Source organism: Amblyraja radiata, chromosome 30, assembly GCF_010909765.2.
Source record: "Amblyraja radiata isolate CabotCenter1 chromosome 30, sAmbRad1.1.pri, whole genome shotgun sequence".
Lineage (NCBI taxonomy): Eukaryota > Metazoa > Chordata > Chondrichthyes > Rajiformes > Rajidae > Amblyraja > Amblyraja radiata.
The window spans coordinates 31,791,145-31,809,817 of NC_045985.1; the positions used below are offsets into that span (position 1 = coordinate 31,791,145).

At 47.2% G+C, this 18,673-nt stretch overlaps 1 protein-coding gene and 1 long non-coding RNA gene across 2 annotated transcripts; one reads left to right on the forward strand and one right to left on the reverse strand.

Annotated features, from left to right (window-relative positions):
- Window positions 1-4,250: 4,250 nt before the first annotated feature.
- Window positions 4,251-5,280, reverse strand: LOC116990231. The gene is made up of 3 exons (XR_004416482.1): window positions 5,210-5,280; window positions 4,810-4,905; window positions 4,251-4,296 (listed from the first exon to the last, which is right to left on the reverse strand). It is a non-coding gene; the product is annotated as an uncharacterized LOC116990231 (long non-coding RNA).
- A 12,089-nt stretch (window positions 5,281-17,369) lies between these two features.
- LOC116990057 (zinc-binding protein A33-like) lies at window positions 17,370-18,673 on the forward strand. The gene is made up of 4 exons (XM_033047584.1): window positions 17,370-17,662; window positions 17,755-17,850; window positions 18,030-18,263; window positions 18,662-18,673. Exons 1-4 carry the CDS (start codon window positions 17,495-17,497, stop codon window positions 18,671-18,673), a joined length of 510 nt encoding a protein of 169 aa, XP_032903475.1. The 5' UTR covers window positions 17,370-17,494.

The following is an 18,673-nucleotide window of genomic DNA, read 5'->3' on the forward strand; positions in this document are numbered from 1 at the left end:
GATTTGACAATGTTCCACATGTAAGGCTGGTCCAGAAAGTGAGGGCAGGTGAGATCCAAGGCGAGCTGGTGAAATGGATCCAAAATTGGCTTGGTGGTGGGAGGTAGAAGGTAGCGGTAGAAGGATGATTTTTCTGCTTGGAGGTCTGTGACTGGTGGAGTGCAGCAGAGATCGGTGCTGCAGCAGGGATATCAGATCAAGAGAGTGCATGTTTATATTGAGAGCACGTATTTTTAAAGTGGATCTGAGTTGTAAGTTTGTTTTACACTGAGAGTGGGAGATATCTGGAACATGCTACAGAGGAAGCGGTGGTGAGATCTAATCACTATATTTGAGGCACAAGGTGAGGTGCAGAAGAATACCAATGTAATGTGGGCAAATCGATTAGTAAAGCCGGGAAATAGGTGGACATGGACATGATGGGCTGAAGGGCCTGATTCTGTAATGTACAACCATGGCTCTCGGCTCCAAGAGCACTGAATGACTGAGTCACCACAGCCACCTGTGCAGGGAATTCCTAATGTTCCTCAGTATCTGCATGCAGTAATGTCTCCTTATCTCTGTCCTACATGGTGCAGCCCACATTCTGAGAGGGTGCCCGTTCTCCAGACCCCTCAGACAGGGGAAACATCCTCCCTGCATCCAGCCCACTGAGACCTGTAAGAATTTTGTGTTTCACTGAGAACTCCTCCAATACACCCGAACTCTCGAGTACACAGGCCTAGTCTACTCAATCTCACCCCGAACAGCAAAATCATTGTCCCAGGAACAAGTATTGTTAATCTTTGCTGCATTGCCTCTGTGTCAAGTCTGTCGATTTATCGGTACATAGGAACATAGGAACACAAGAAAACAGGAGCAGGATTAGGATCCGCTCCTCAGGCTTGACCCTCCATTCAATGTGATCATTGCAGATTTAAGCTGGCACCAATTCCTCTTCTGTGTTAGTTTCCTAGAATCTTAAATATTCGATCTAAGCACTATTCTACACATCGCATGAGAGGCTGCTCTGGAAGGTTGGATCTCAAGGAATCCGGGGTGAATTAGCCGATGGAATACAACATTTACCTGAAGGTCGCAGACTGAGGATGTTGGTAGAGGGTCGTTTTTCAGACTGGAGACAGAGTCCACTGTTGTTCCTTATTTATATACACGATTGGGTGTGTATGTAGGTTGCATGGTTAGTCAGTTTGCAGATGGAACTAAAATTGGTGACATTGTGGAGAGTGAAGAAAGTTATCTGAGAGTAAATGGGATCCCTGTGAACTGGGCCAATGGGCTCAGGAACGGCAGGTGGGATTTATTCATGTGAAAGTGAGGTGATGCACTTTGCTGAGACAAACCAGGGCAGGACATACACAGTAAACGGGGAACTTTATAGAACTGAGAGATCTCGGGCTGCAGTTACACAGTGCCATGGAAGATGCAACTGTGACAGGCAGGGTGGTGAAGAATGTGTTTGTCACTCATGCTTTCATAGGTCAGGATATTAAATACAGCATATGACACAATAAGAATGTTAACAAGTTAGAGAGGGTGCAAAAGGATTTATGATAATTTTATCAGGTCTGAAGGGCTGGGTTATAAGAAGACGTTGGATAGGCAGGGACATTTGAGTTTGGAGCCCTTCAAGGGTGTTTTTATAGATGTGTATAAGATCTATATAAGATGCACAGATAGGGTGAATAGCCACAGTATTTCACCCAAAGCAGGAGAGTATGAACATCTGACACTGTGATGCTTCCCAGCTGATGGGTTTAGAGGTATCTCCAATTTCCCTTCATCCAAAAGACCATTAATGTTTGCATCTACGTATTGCTTAAAGATATCAGAAACAAGAATAATGGAAAAGGTACAAGCTTTACCTTGCTTGAAGTCATCAGATGTTTCTCTGAATGCCGTGTTGAACGAAACATGGCAATGAAACTTTTCAATCGGCAAGGCTTCATCTACCACCGACAGTGGTTTGGCTTCATCACGAACCCTGCAAATATTTAACAGCTGTTTATAAACCGAGCATTAGAAATGTTTTAAGGTGTTCCACAAAACACTTACAATGTTTCCGTCAATAAAATGTCCTACCTTCGCTTGCGACCAGCTTCCTCCTGAAAGAAATACAACACAAATCTCAATTGACTGAGATGGACCGTCCTCATCCCGACTGCGGGAATTTCACCAAATTTCTACAAGCCTCTGATAATTCCCATTTCCCAACTCTTATCACCACTGTCATGCAGAGAGAAAGCGGATATTGTCGCAGAGATGTAGAACGATGGGGGAAAGCACAAGGAATGTTCATGAGAATGACGCCATAACTGAGAGGATGGAACTTAATGAAAAGACTGGGCAGGTCATGGGATTTCATCTAGAGAAGTTGTCAGGAATGATGAGAGGGAATTTAATATTATCGGTGGATTTAAATGTGTGGGGATGAAATAATATCTCAAATCAAAGGGGAGACTAATAATCAAAGTTGAAATATAACGTGGTCTTCAATAAATACCTAAAGGAATGCAGTCATGAGAACATGGACCTCACTTGCATTGGAGGGACTGAAGCCAACAGCAGAGATAAATTTAAATGCAAGCTGTGATTATTGCTCGGTTCTAAGCTTCCCCCCAGTCTAGTTTCAGTAAAAACACTGACTCAAGCACTTGAATCAACTAAATTTGATTCTACCAAAAGCACGTCACAGATCACACACTGTACCTATCCCACCGCAGGTTCGATCCCTGCGTCTAATTGTTCAAGCCCTCTAGGCCTCGCACAGACAGAGGCACACCAGACGGGTACCTGGTCCTGAGCGCTCTTCCAGAAGATCGGCCCTGAGCCTCGTGACCAGGGACTTTTATCTGCCCCACGAACTCGAGGGGCCGAACCACATGGGGGTTGTCTCTTAATCACCCAATTACAAATATCGATTAACCCCATACATAAGGCACTCCCTAACCCAATGATACAACAATTCAATACATTGTATTCACAACGGACTTCAAGATGATGTCAACTTGGAAACGTTTACCTTGATGAACAGAACTCTCAGACAAGGCTCAACACCCCATCCTATCAACACTTAGCAGAGTCAGACTCTGCAACATTATTTACAAGCTATTTACAAGGTATATGTCTGGTTTGCAGCCATCCAATCCATTCTATGCATTTAGTCCCAGATTGACAGGATTTGCAAGGCTTCCCATTCTTTGCTTGCAAATTGTATCAAAGTTCCAGACTTCCTGGCATCTCTCGCAGCCTGTCCCAGAGAGCAATTCCAATTGAAACACATCTCCCAGCAAACCCTGAAACTGAACCTCATTTTGAAGTCCTGGCTGGTCCAATTTAGCCAGGATTAACAGTGGGGTAAACACATTAGGGCTCATGGAATTTGGGGTATTGTTACCGGGTGTGGTGAATGGATAGGAGGGATGATGACTGGATAGGATGGGCCAAATGGTCTGTCTATGGTGTAGAATGAGATGTCATTCTATAGTGAAACAAGGTGGACAAAACAAACAAAGCAAATTCCCTCAAGGTGACCACCCACTGCTGATGGGAACCGGATATAGATGATCAATCTGATGTGTGCGCCATGTTCTAGATTTCAATGTTAATCCCCACAATGTGGTCATGGCTGATCTAGCCCAGGACTGAACTCCTCCTCTTTGCCTTATTTCCGTCGATTACAATTCCCCGATTTTTCAAAATGTATCTTCCTCTGGTTTAAAATACGTCTAACATGTAAAACCTCTCAGAGTGTCTTGGCTGGAGACTCCCAGATATTCACTGGCCTCTGCCCATTCGTGGTCCTTGGGATCAGATATAGGATCACCTGTCATTGTTCTAAACGCTACAGAATACAAACACCTCTCTACATTCCGGCCAGACAGTCCTGAGATCCCATAGATTCAGCGAGAGGCCAATTAGTTTCTGAACAACAACAGCTGGAACAGAGGGAACATTTACTCAGTTCCGAATTACTGGTGAATGCAGCATTTATTTCTGAAATGTCACCCACAATTTTGTGACTGCACTTTCACTTCACCAAACTGTAGTGTAACCCCTCACCTTCAGAAACACCACACTGTCTTTTTGATCCATCTGTTGCTGCAATTTTAAGAGTTCCTCCTGAATGGATTTTAAATTCTCTTGAATCTTTCCAAGATTTTTCCCCATTGTATTTAGAATCTTCTTCTCTTCCTCCCGGATATCTGCCAGTGCACGCTGCTCTTTCTCAGTGAGAATCTGGTGCAGTTCAGCATACTGGGATGTGATCTTGGACTGAAGGTTGTGTGATTGTTCCTGTGAAATAAAAGGTGAAGAACAATATATAATGTCACTGATTCAATAGTTTGTCTCAGGTAGACAAAAATGCTGTAAGAACTCAGCGGATGAGGCAGCATCTATTGAGAGAAGGAATAGGCAACGTTTTGTTGTGAGGTTGTGAAACATTTCTGAAATGTCGTGAGGGTAATGTGAAACCCATCAATCCTCTACCCCCAATACAATTCCCTGCTGCCTATTCCTTTTAACATGACCATTAATTCCCATTTATCCGTCCACCACCCACTTTCCCAGGGATTATAACAGTCACCGATTGACCATTGAACCAGCGTGTGTTGGGGACGTGGAAGGAATCCGACGCGGTCACATGGAGAAGGCGTGAACCACACGGGCAGCACCCGAGGTCAGGATCGAACCCGCTCACCAAAATTAGGCGTCAGCACTACTTCTGCCATGCGCTGCCCTATTATTACATGCATCACAGGGATCAAATCTACACAAGATCAGGAAATCGAAACTTAAAAGCCTCACCAGAACACCAGAAATCTTCTGTTTCTGTTGCTGCTCCATTTGCTGGATCCCTGATTGCTTTTCTGCAAGAGACTGGATGGAAGATTTCACCTGATCCTGGGATTGTGTTTGAAAATCAGAGAATAAAAGTGTTAGATTATAAAGAAGGAATTAAACAACAATAGACACAAAATGCTGGAGTAACACAGCAGGACAGGCAGCATCTCTGGACAGAAGGAATGGGTGACGTTTCAGGACGAGACCCTTCTTCTGACTGACATTCCTTCTCTCCAGAGATGCTGCAATTCCCGCTGAGTAACTCGGGCATTTTGTGCCTATCTTTGGTTTTAACCAGCATCTGCAGTTTCTTCGTACACACGGGAATTAAACAATGATGCGATCAAAATCGGTTTGCTTTTACCTTGTAGGTTTCAACAGCTTCTTTAACCGGCATGAAGTTGTGAGACTTGTGTTCCCGCCCAGCTGCACAAATCACACAGATCAGCTTCTTGTCCGTTTCACAAAACAGCTTCAGTTCTTCCTGATGTTCCTCGCAGTGAAGTTTACTTTCCTTCTCTGTCCGATTCAGGCTCAGTGTTCGAGCTTTCTCAGACAGTCTCGCCAAGGCCCAACATACCCTGAGGGTGCGGTCTGTAAACTGCTCTCTACATTCCGGGCAGGAGTTTCTCCCCTCCCTGTCCCAACTCTGTGTGATACAGGAGTGGCAGAAGTTGTGCCCACACCCCAGTGACACCGGATCGGTGAAGAAATCCAGGCAGATCGGACAAACTGCCTCCTCGGTTAAACTCAACCTGGTCTTTCGAAGCCATTTTAACTCCTCCTCTTCCTGGTTCAAAACGCATCCCCTTTCCCTGAACAGCTGACCACCTGCAGTACCGCGAGTGTTCACTGCTCAGGCTGCCGTCTCGGGGAATGAATGTAATTCGGCTGCAAGTGTTCAGTGTGAAGATGCAGAAACATGGAACTGCAGATGCTGCTTCACAACGAAAAGGCACAACGTGCTAGATTAACTCAGCGGGTCAAGTAGCACCTCTGGAGAACATGGACAGGTGATGTTTCGGGTCTGGATCCTTCTTCAGACTGATTGTAGGGGCGGTGGGTGGGAGATGGAAGAACGATGGAAGGAAGTGGACAGGACAAAGCCTGGCTGGTAACAGGTTGACACAGTTGAGGGGAGAGGGGGAGTTGATGGGCAGACGGCTGTACAAAGTCCAGAGATGAAAGACAAAAAGTGTGTGACAAAATGATCGAGGACTTGCGAATTGTGTCCTGATCTTCAAACACTCTTCTCCTCAGGCGGCCAAATGTTGTGCAGGTGCACTGAAGGCGCTGGTGAATTTCACCATCAATGTCTGCCTTCCCCTGGGAAGCGGAGAGTAGCGCTTGGGACAATATAAGGCAGCATAAAAAGTTGGATAAAAATGCACAGATTCACGAAGATGGTGCCAGGATTTGAGGGACAGAGGGAAAGGTAGAGGTTGGGCATAGAAGGATTTATTAATTGGAGCGCAGGAGGCTGAAGTGCATGGGATCAAGAGGTGAATGGGTAGGGTAAATGCACACTTTTACCCGGAGTAGTGGAGTCGGGAACTAGAGGACACAAGTTTGTGGTGAGAGGTGCAAGATTTAATCGGAACCTCGGGTACAATATTTTCACCCAGCGGGTCGTGGCGAAATGGAACAAGCTGCCAGAGGAGGTAAGTGAGGCTGGACAACAACTTGTCGACGGGCTTTAGGACCCGAGGGAGCCCGGAGCTGTGGAACAATCAATGAAAGGTACACAAAATTGCTGGGGAAACTCAGCGGGTGCAGCAGCATATATGGAGCGAAGGAAATAGGGTGATTTCGTGAAATCACCCTATTTCCTTCGCTCCATAGATGCTGCTGCACCCGCTGAGTTTCCCCAGCAATGTTGTGTACCTTCGATATTCCAGCATCTGCAGTTCCCTTTTGAACAATCAATGAAAGGGGCGGGGCGCGGTGAGGGGCGGATCTCAGCCCCGTCAATCACAGCCCTGACCAGAAAGCCGATGTCATTTGTAATCAGCTTCGGGTAAATTTCATTCCCTTAAACTAAATACATCCGTGTTTCCTATCGTGAATTGTTCATTGTATTTGGCTGCACAATAATATTCGTTCTATAGCAAACACTGTTATTTTATTTAACAGTCTCATGTGCAAACTTGAATTCAACTCAATGATTCAATTATACTCTATTGTCACATGTATCAAGGGACGGTGAAATTCTTTGTTTTTGCATGTAATCCGGTAAAATACAGACCTCACCCAGGCAGTACAGAGAGAGGCGCCAAACCGGCACGTCTTTGGGAGAACCCGGAGGAAAACCATGTAAACACAGGGAGAACGTGCAAACGCCACATAGACAGCACCCGGTGTCAGAATCGAACGGGTCTCTGGGTGGACCAATGTGTAGGTTAATTGGCGTCTATAAATTGCCCTTTACGTGGATAGTTCGGGGATCGCTGGTCGGAAAAGACACGACGGGCCGAAGAGCCTGTTTCCATGTTGTATCTCTAAACTAACCTAACCTAAAAAACTTTGTGGGGAAGGATTGAAGTCTAAGACACTGATGTGCTGCCTCCAACATGACTGCCTTCAAATAAATGTACAGTATTGTTCAAAAAGGCCACTCTGGGACTTAGTAAGCAATTGATTTGACACTGAGAATGCAACACATATCATTGTACTCATTGAACAAAGAGGACGCCCTTTGGCCCACAATGTCAAAACCCATATGATGCCTACTTGACTTAAGATAGATACAAAATGCAGGAGTAACTCAGCAGGTCTGCCAGCATCCCCGGAGAAAAAGGATTGGTGATGTTTCGGGTCGGGTCTGAAGAAGTGTCCCCACCCAAATTGCCACCCATCCTTTTTCTCCAGAGATGCTGCCTGGCGCGCTGAGTTACTCCAGCACTTTGTGTCTATCTTCTGTACCTCTTGCCAGATGGGAGAGGGGCGAAGAGGGAGACTCATCCTTGATAATGCTGGTGGCCTTGAGTGAAGTGTCGATGGAAGGGAGATTGGTTTGCGTGGTGGTCTGGGCTGCGGCCACAACTCTCTGCAGTTTATTCTGTACTTGGATGGAGCTGTTCCCAAACCAGGCTGTGAAGCATCACGATAAAATGCCTTGTGTGTCGCATCTGTAGAGGTTAAATCGGCAGCAATGAAGACCAATACTATCTGCAATAACATCTGCTTCTCTGTTTTACAGGTGAGGAAGCTGTTTCCTGCCCAGACTGACTTGGCCAAGAGGTTGCTTCTCATCTTCCTCTCCGTCGTCATCCTGTAAGTGTATTTCGCTACTGAGGAAGAGCCCGGCCATTCCTCAACAGAGATGGACACTCCCAGCTACCTAGAAACATAGAAATTAGGTGCAGGAGTAGGCCATTCGGCCCTTCGAGCCTGCACCGCCATTTAATTTGATCATGGCTGATCATCCAACTCAGTATCCCGTACCTGCCTTCTCTCCATACCCTCTGATCCCCTTAGCCACAAGGGCCACATCTAACTCCCTCTTAAATATAGCCAATGAACTGGCCTCGACTACCCTCTGTGGCAGGGAGTTCCAGAGATTCACCACTCTCTGTGTGAAAAAAGTTCTTCTCATCTCGGTTTTAAAGGATTTCCCCCTTATCCTTAAGCTGTGACCCCTTGTCCTGGACTTCCCCAACATCGGGAGCAATCTTCCTGCATCTAGCCTGTCAAACCCCTTAAGAATTTTGTAAGTTTCTATAAGATCCCCTCTCAATCTCCTAAATTCTAGAGAGTATAAACCAAGTCTATCCAGTCTTTCTTCATAAGACAGTCGTGACATCCCAGGAATCAGTCTGGTGAACCTTCTCTGTACCCCCTCTATGGCAATAATGTCCTTCCTCAGATTTGGAGACCAAAACTGTACGCAATACTCCAGGTGTGGTCTCACCAAGACCCTGTACAACTGCAGTAGAACCTCCCTGCTCCTATACTCAAATCCTTTTGCTATGAAAGCTAACATACCATTCGCTGTACATACATACCTGCCTTTGTACGGCGCCACACTCATCCCGACTGCGTTGGACAGAGCTGAGACACACTGTATCCTCCATCTCGTTGCAAGAAGCCTTTGGAAACCTCCCAACAGCCCAGCGATGTCCCACCAGAGATTCAAGTTCACTAGTTATAGGAGTAGAATTAAACCATTCGCCCCATCGGGTCTACTCCGCCATTCAATCATGGCTGATCTCTGTATCTTTCTTATCCCATTTTCCTGCCTTCTCCCGTTATCCCTTGACATCCATTCTAAACAAGAATTTGTTCATCTCTGCCTGAAAAATATCCACTGACGGTCTCCACAGCCCTCTGTGGCAATGTGTTCCACAAATTAACCACCCTCTGACTAAAGATGTTCCTCCTCACCTTCTTTCTAAAAGAGCACCCTCAAATTCTGAGGCTATGGCCTCTGGTCCTAGACTCTCCCACCAGTAGAAACTTTCTCTCCATGTCCACTCTATCTATGCCTTTCATTATTCTGTATGTTTCAATGAGGTGCCCCCTCAACCTTCTAAACTCCAGCGTGTAGAGGCCCAGCCTATCAAACGCTCATCAAATGCTAACCCACTCAATCCTGGAATTATTCTTGTAAACTTCTGCTGGACCCTCTCCAGAGCCAGTACATCCTTCCTCAGATATAGGGCCCAAATTTGCTCACGGTGCTCCAAGTGTGGCCTGACCAGCGCCATATACAGCCTCAGCATTACATATCTGTTTTTGTATTCCTCTTTATATAAATGCTATCATTGAATTTGCCTTCCTGGTTGGGTGGGTGGTACAGACCACATGTCACATATACTGAAGTACAGTGAAAAGCTTTTGTCGTGTACTAACCAGTCAGTTGAAAGACAACACGTGATTCTAATTGTGACATTTATAGATACATCATAAGGGAATAACGTTTAGGGCAAGGTACAGCCAGTAAAGTCTGATCGAGGATAGTCCGAGGGCAACCAATGAGGTAGTCTGAAGAAGGGTTTCGGCCCGAAACGTCACCTATTTCCTTTGCTCCATAGATGCTGCTGCACCCGCTGAGTTTCTCCAGCATTTTTGTGTACCAATGAGGTAGATAACAGTTCAGGGCTGCTTTCTCGTTGTGGTAGGATGATTCCACCCTCCTTAATGAGGTTCCCATTTCCCATGCTCTCCAAACTTGGAGGGATCCCATTTCCTTCATCCCTTCCTCATTTTCAGCCTTTCACAAGATTGAATTTTAAAACGTGTTCATCACATCTAATAGTACTTTAGTTTACAGATACATCACGGAAACAGGCCCTTCAGCCCACCGAGTCTGCGCCAACCAGCGATCCCCGCACATCAACACAATCCTACACACACACTGGGGACCGTTTACAATTGTACCAAAGACAATTAGCTTACAAACCTGTACATCTTTGGAATGTGGGAGGAAACTGAAGACCTCGGAGAAAACCCACGCAGGTCACGGGGAGAATGTACAAACTTGGTACAGATTCCTGCATAATATGAATGTGTTGAACGCTGGGCGCTGGTGTGTACACGTGAATACTTCTGTGAATGAAGTTTTATTTTACAACGTGTTCTCTGGGCTGGCGTTGGCAACGTGCACTGAGACAGACTTCTCTTCATCCACATTTTATTAAGAAAATGCAAAAACACACATAAACAGTGGCCGCCTCTGTCGGTGGTGAAACTTCGCCGGTCCCAGGATCACGCGTGGTCGGGAGGGTGGGACGGTTCCCGCTGCCCAGCCCAACTTGGGGAGGGGGTGCTGGGAACTGGACCCAGTGGACACCCCCACCCCCCAACAATCCTCCCCGTGACCTGGGTGGGGGGTAGGGGAGGATCCAGGCGGCATCTCTGGGGAACATGGACAGGGCACAGAGTGCCGGAGTAACTCAGCGGGAGAGGCGGGTCTGAAGAAGGGCCTCGACCCGAAACGTCACCCATTCCTTCTCTCCAGAGATGTTGCCCGTCCCGCTGAGTTACTGCAGCTTTTTGTGTCTATCTTTGTGGAACATGGGTGGGAGATGGAGACAAAGCGCCGGAGTAACTCAGTGGGTCAGGCAGCATCTCTGCGGAACATGGAGAGGACAGAGTGCCGGAGTCACTCAGCGGGTCAGGCAGCATCTCTGGGGAACATGGAGAGGACACAGATTGCCGGAGTAACTCAGCGGGTCAGGCAGCATCTCTGGGGAACATGGAGAGGACACAGAGTGCCGGAGTAACTCAGCGGGTCAGGCAACCTGAACGCGTGTCAAGGGTTATGGGGAGAAGGCAGGAAAATGGGATTAGGAGGCAGAGATCAGCCATGATTGAATGGTGGAGTGGACTCGATGGGCCGATTGGCCTAATTCTACTCCTATAACTTGCGAGCGTCTCTGAAGAGAAAGGAACAGCTGACGGTTTGGGTCGAGACCCTTCTTCAGACTGAATGTGCGGGAGGGGGAGCAGGGCCGGCGTTAAGCCGATTTGACCGATTGCTCCCAATTGGGCCCCGCGCCTAAGCGGGGCCCCGCACTAATGTTCAGTATTTCGTACGGAAATACGAATTCTCTTTGTTAAATAAAGATTTTTTTTAATTCGCCATCCGGATTTTTTTTAAACGAACATGTATAACAACCTCTGCACGGCCATCATACACAAACGATTTGTTAACTAGTGCTGTTAGCACTTCTTAACGGTAAGTACTTAACACCTTGTTATGCAATGTCATGAATCTGCATCTATCCGCATTCCTCAGTAAACGTTATAGTGTTTAGAAACAAGTATTAATGACGCCGTGTTCCTTTGAATACAATTCACGCGGCGTCATTAATACTTGTTTAAAACACAATTACATTTACTGAGGAATGTAGATCATTGAAAATTTCGTTGAAAATTTCATTTAACTCACCATCATGAGTGAGGGCCCCGGACCGCGAGAAGGGGCTGCTTCCTGGTGTGCAGGTTTGTCATTCACCTACCGACCCACGTTGTGTCCAAAGATCTTATAGCGGATCTTTGGTTGTGTCTCTCTGTCTTTTGCTCACTCCCTCCCTCCCTCCCTCTTTCTCTCGCGCTCTCTCTCCCGCTCCCCATATTGTCTCTCTCTAGCTCTCCTACTCCCTCTCTATCACCCTGTCCCCTCAGCATTCCCGGAATCATTGATGTTTAGCGGTAGACAAAAATGCTGGAGAAACTCAGCTGGTGAGGCATTCGCCTGGCCCGCTGAGTTCCTCCAGCACTCTGTGTTTTTTGTTTGGCTCTGAAGTTGAAGGTGGCTCAGCGGGACGGGCAGCGGCTCTGGGGCGAGGGTTGTGTTTCTGGTCGAGACCCTTCTTCAGACAATCACAAGTACTCTCACCGACGCGAGTTCAGTTCGGTCTGAAGAAGGGTCTTCTCTCCAGAGTCGCTGCGCTGCCTGTCCTGCTGAGTTACTCCAGCTTTATGTCTATCTTCAATTTCAGAGAATTACAATTTCTCACGGGGGGCTTATAACGTCTCTAAACCCCTCTGGGACCCTCTGAACACGTCTAAACCCCCTCTAGCCCCCCTATTTCCCTCTAAACAATTGTAAACACACCTGAACCCATCTGAAGCCCTCTAAACATCTCTAAACCGTTTAAACCCCTCTAAACTAGGAGGCTGCAAGGTGACTTGGATAGGCTGGGTGAGTGGGCAAATGCATGGGAGATGCAGTATAATGTGGATAAATGTGAGGTTATCCACTTTGGTGGCAAAAACAGGAAAGTAGACTATTATCTGAATTGTGGCCGATTAGGAAAAGGGGTGATGCAACGAGATGCAACGAAAAATGCTCACGGCAGACCAAACGTGTTAAACAGAAATTGGTCAGATATTGAGCTTTACACAGTGAGAAATCATGTGAAATAATCACTGAATTTAATTTTAAATGAATGTACCTGCATGTTATACTGTTTAGTTTGGAGATACCACCAGATAGTCTGGTTGATACAACCAGATTAGTTTGGAGATACAACCAGATTAGTTTGGAGATACAACCAGATTAGTTTGGAGATACAACCAGATAGTCCACTGAGTTCGCACCGACCAGCGATTTTTGTTACAGATTTGACAAATTTATTTGGCGGCCAATCAAACGCTGTCTCTAAGGGGGTTGCATCCAATCACCAACCAGCTTGCCTTAAAATTCCCGAAACTACACGAAATATAAACATACATAAATTTTTACTTTTCTAGAGTAGGGGCCCCGCCATCAGTTTTCTAATTGGGCCCCGCAATTCCTAGCACCGGCCCTGAGGGGGAGACAAAGCTGGGAGGGTTACTCCAGTCTGGGCTTTGGGGGGTGGGGGCGTGAATGTGGGGAGATTCCCCGGGTGGTCAGTTGTGTTTCTGCCGTTTCCAGAAGCGTTTGACGTCGGGGTGGCCGGTGGGGGTGACCACCATCAGCCGCTTGGCGGGATTCTTCCACACCAGCACCCCCAGGTCCCGCGCATAGTCACGCAGCAACTCAAAGTCCACCTGCGACAGGAACTGGTTGTACAGCACACCTGTGGGTGGAGAGAGAGGGGGGGGGGGGAGAGAAGTGGGTGAGGGGAAGTAAGGAGGGGTACAATGAGAAGGGGGAGATCACCCTAAACTCGACCGTGAGATCTCAACGCTGCTTTCTGGCCCGTCCCTTCTCTCCCCATCCCCATCTCTTCCCCACTCCCTCTCACCATCCGTCTCCCCTCAACTCCCCCCCCCCCCCCCCCCTCCCGTCTCCCCTCCCCTCCACCCCCCCCCCCCCCCTTCTTCCTCCTCCCTCCCCCCCCCCCCCCCCAACCTCTCCCTGTTGCAGCCACCACACGGTGAACTTGCCTTGGGTGAACTGTAGCCGGTCACGATCGAGTTCCCAGAGCCGCTCCTGGTCGGTGATGGCGGGAGGCAGCACCGGGGTCTGTGGGAGACAATTGTCGTAGGGCATCCGCCTTGGCCTACGCAATCTCACGGTTACAAACGTTTTTACTCCCCTTCCCATTCCCATACTGACATTTCTCCCCTGGGCCTCCTCCACTGTCAGAGTGAGGCCACATGCAAATTTGAGGAACAGCACCTCATATTTCGCTTGGGCAGCTAGCAACCCAGCGGTATTCATATTGATTTCTCTAAATTCAAGTAACCTTTTCATTCCTTCTCCCCCTGCCCACCATAGGCGTCCCGCTAGTTTTACTATTTGTGTCCCATAATTATCATATCTTCCACAGTCAACAATGGATCATTGTGGACTCCATTTTTCCTTGGACATCGGGACATTCAGCACAAACTCACTGACTCCAACAGCTACCCAGTCTGTGCCTCCTCCAGCCCAGCCTCCTGTGAGGATGACATACCCTTCTCTCAGTTCCTCCGTCTCCGCCGCATCAGTGCTCCAAATGAGGTGTGTAGGAAGGAAATGCAGATGCTGGTTTAAACCGAGGATAGACACAGAAAAGCTGGAGTAACTCAGTGGGACAGGCAGCATCTCTGGAGAGAAGGAATGGGTGACGTTTCAGGTCGAGACCTTTCTTCAGACTGGTTCTGGATCACAGAAGGGGAACAGCGAGAGGTCTTCTACTCCAATACATCGGAGGTGTCCTCTTTCTTCAGGAAACAGGGCTTCAACTCTACTGCAATTGATGGTGCCCTCACTTGTATCTCCACCACTATCCGCACATCAGATCTCACCTCCCTCCCCTCCAGAGAGAATAAGCGTAGAGATCCCTGGTCTTCATCTTTCACCCCATCATCCCATCCCCAGGCGCTTTCCCCTACAACCCACCAGAGGAGGCGCCACTCTGTCCCTACACCTCGACCCTCACCGCCATTCAGGAACACAAACAGCCCTTTCATGGGAGGCAGAGATTAACTTGTATCTCCTCTATCCTCGTCTATGGCACTCGGTTCTCTCGATGTGGCCTCCTTTACATCTAAACGCCTCCGCTTCCTCAGAAGACCGAGGAAGTTTGGCATGTCTCAAACTTCGAAGAATTACGAGTCCGCTGTACCAGAGTGAATGAATTGGTGTTGATGTTGATCGGACGAGGACAGTATAGGCCTTACTGAGGATGTGTAAATGGGAGCTGGGAATGAAATTGGAAAAAATAATCCAAGAGAGGAAAATAACGTTGAATTCTCTGAATTTATCGCAACTTTGGCGGCGCCAGAAACGTGGCGACTCTCTCTGTACTGCCTGCGTGAGGTCTGTGTTTTACCGGATTACATGGGAAAACAAAGAATCTCACCGTCCCTTGATACATGTGACAATAGGGGGGGTGCACGTAAGATCACTGGGTCATAGGGCTTGACGCATGGAGCCGCTCAATCCACCTGGAGGACATCCGTAACTTCCGGTATATGTTATTAATGCAAGAAACGCGTACTTTCCTACCTGTTAAAAACCGCCAAAATGTTGCATTTTTGCGCTGAAAAAAATTGTGGAAGTCGAGGTAAGTGTGAGAGACATGTACCCAACTTCAGAATTCCAAACGTGAAGCGAAATGAAGGTAAAGAGAAGCGAGAGCTGAAGGCACAACAACAGCTAAAGTGCATTGGCTGTGCAGATATCAGAATTGAAAATATCGGGAATTATCGCGTTTGCTCACTGCATTTCATCAACAGTAAGGCATTATTTCTGTTTTTTCTTGATTCCTTTGGCATCTAAAAAGTCTCAGAAGTGATAAATCTGGCTGTACATGTTTCTTCAGATGCGTTTTCATTTTGTATGTAAAAACCCACTTGAGAACCATGGACGATTTAAAACATTTACAGCCAGATTTATCACTTCTGAAACTTTTTAGATGCCGAAGGAATCAAGAAAAACACAAATAATGCCTTAGTTGATGAAATGCAGTGAGCAAACGGCCAATGTTCAGATCCGACTCAGATTCAGGTTCAACTTTATTGTCATTGTGCAGTGTACAGTACAGGGACAACTAAATGCAGTTAGCATCTCCCTAGAAGAGCGACATAAATATGAGCAATAAATCAATATATTTACGTGCATACAGTCATAGTATTTTTTTTCCAGGTAGGAGGGGTGTCGGGGGGGGGGGGGGGGGGTGGGGGGGGGGGGGGGTGATTGGCAATCACCGAGGTCCAGTGTTGAGTAGTGTTACAGCCGCAGGGAAGAAGCTGTTCCTGGACCTGCTGGTCCGGCAACGGAGAGGCCTGTAGCGCCTCCCGGATGGTAGGAGGGCAAACAGTCCATGGTTGGGGTGAGTGCAGCCCTTGGCGATGCTGAGCGCCCTTCGCAGACAACGCTTGCTTTGGACAGACCCAATGGAAGGGAGTGAGGAGCCGGTGATGCGTTGGGCAATTTTCACCACCCTCTGCAGTGCTTTACGGTCGGCGACAGAGCAGTTTCCGTACCATACTGTGATACAGTTGGTAAGGATGCTCTCGATGTTGCAGCGGTAGAAGTTCACCAGAATCTGAGGAGACAGATGGACCTTTTTCAGTCTCCTCAGGAAGAAGAGACGCTGGTGAGCCTTCTTGATCAGAGTTGAGGTATTGTGGGTCCAAGAGAGGTCATCGGAGATGTTGACCCCCAGGACCCTGAAGCTGGAAACACGTTCCACCTCCGTCCCGTTAATGTGGATGGGGGTGTGGGGGTTCGCTAAGCAATTTGGCTGTTGTTGTCCCTTCAGCTCTCGCTTCTATCTACCGCCATTGATCCTCACTTTTGGAATTGTGAAGTGGGCTAAATGTCTCACACGCTTATCCCGATTTCCATAATTATTTACAGCGCAAAAATTGACAATTTCAGCGGTGGGGTTTTAACGGGCCCGCTACGCTGGAAACAATGGTAAGTGCCTACCTGCAGTTCATCGCGTGTAATCCATTTGGAGTAGCGTAGCAACAGTACGGGTCATGGGTCGTGACCCCACTGCCGTGAAACCTCCCTATAGCGGCCCTGTGTCCCAAAGATCCTATAGCGGCCCTGTGTCCCAAAGATCCTATAAGATCTTTGCTGTGTCCTGGGCATCCTCCATGGCCAGAGTGAGCAACATCGGAAATTGGAGGAACAGCACCTCATATTCCGCTTGGGGAGCCTGCATCCTGGTGGTATAAACATTGAATTCTCACAATATTGTTAACCCTTGCTGTCTCCTCCCTTTCCTATCTCCTCCTCCTCATTTTCCCTTTCTTCTCCCCGCCCCCCATCAGTTTGAAGAAGGGTTTTGGCCTGAAACGTTGCCCATTCCCTTCGCTGCATAGATGCTGCTGCACCCGCTGAGTTTCACCAGCATTTTTGTCCACCTTCGATTTTCCAGCATCTGCAGTTCCTTCTTAAACAAGTTACATTCACTGCCGGGGATGGCAGCGAGCGCAGTGGACACTCGCGGTACTGCATGGGGTTCTGCAACTACACGTGGAGTGAAAACATTTTAAACCAGAAAGCAAAGAAAGTGCGGGAGTTAATAAAATGGCTGCGAAACGCCCGGCCGGGAGTTGGACCGAGGAGGTAGTTTGTCCCATCTGCAAATATTTCTTCACCGATCCGGTGGCGCTGGACTGCGGACACAACTTCTGCCGCCCCTGCATCACACAGAGTTGGGACAGGGAGGGGAGAAACTCCTGCCCGGAATGTAGAGAGGAATCTGCAAACAGCACCCTCAGGGTGAATCGGGCCTTGGTTAGACTGTCTGAGAAAGCTCGAACACGGAGCATGAATCTCAAAGCGAAGAAAAGCAAACTTCATTGCGAGAAACATCAGGAAGAATTGAAGCTGTTTTGCAAAACTGACAAGAAACTGATCTGTTTGATTTGTGCAACTGGGCAGCAGCACAGGTCTCACAGCTTAATGCTGATAGAAGAAGCAATTGAATTCTACAAGATAAAACCAAATCACTTTTGATCACATCATTGTCTAATCTTTTGTTCCTTTTCTGACATTTTTTATTCTCTGATCTGAAACCCCAACCCCAGGAACAGGTGAAATCTTCTTTCGAATCTCTCACAGAAAAGGAATCAGAGATCCAGAAAATTGAACAGGAACAGAAAGAGAGCATTTCTGGAGTTCAGGTGAGGCTTTGTGCTATCGATTTAATGGTTTTGTGTAGATTTCAACCCTGTGATGTGTGCAATAATTTACGCCTCTATAAAGCTCAGTAATCGAGAGCCAGAACTGTTGGCAGAGGTTGAGCAGCCAAGGTCTTTACTCGAGTGATATAATATATTGATTCTCATCTTTCATCTGGCAGGAAGAGTCACACAACCTTCAGTCACAGATCACATCCCAGTTTGCTGAACTGCACCAGATTCTCACTGATAAAGAGCAGCGCTTACTCGGTGATGTCCGGGAAGAAGAGGAGAAGATTATAAAATCAATGGAGAAAAATCTTCAAGGGATACAAGAGAATTTAAAATCAATTCAGGAGGAACTCTCAAAGCTACAGGACCAGACAGACCACAAGAACGGCCTGATATTTCTGAAGGTGAGGGGTTACACTACAGTTTGGTGAAGTGAAAGTGCACAGTCACAAAATGGTGGGTTAAATTTCTGAAATAAATGCTGCATTTACCAGTATTTCAGTACTGGGTCAATGTTCCGTCTGTTCCATCTACTCGCCACATGTGACAATAATGCCCCAAATCCCCGGAATCCTCTTGCATTTATCCCACCAACTTCAATTTATCTGCAATAACCAGGCTGCCCTGTGAGTTCCAGTTTCTGGTTACTGCATTTCTTGTGGAATTTGTTAAAGTCCATCATACATTTCAGGTTTTATTTTTCTCCTCCCCACAAGTAGTGATAATATTTCCAATCCCCATCCATTATATCCGCCGCTGACCTTAAAATGTTCCATCCGATTATATCTGACATCTTCTCCAGACTTACTCGTAA

Coding starts and splice junctions, on each gene's coding strand:
- LOC116990057 (XM_033047584.1), top strand. CDS start 17,495: ATGAATCTCAAAGCGAAGAAAAGCAAACTTCATTGCGAGAAACATCAG. Junction 17,663..17,754: donor AAGCAATTGAATTCTACAAG/ATAAAACCAAAT, acceptor CCCCAACCCCAG/GAACAGGTGAAATCTTCTTT. Junction 17,851..18,029: donor AGAGCATTTCTGGAGTTCAG/GTGAGGCTTTGT, acceptor TTCATCTGGCAG/GAAGAGTCACACAACCTTCA.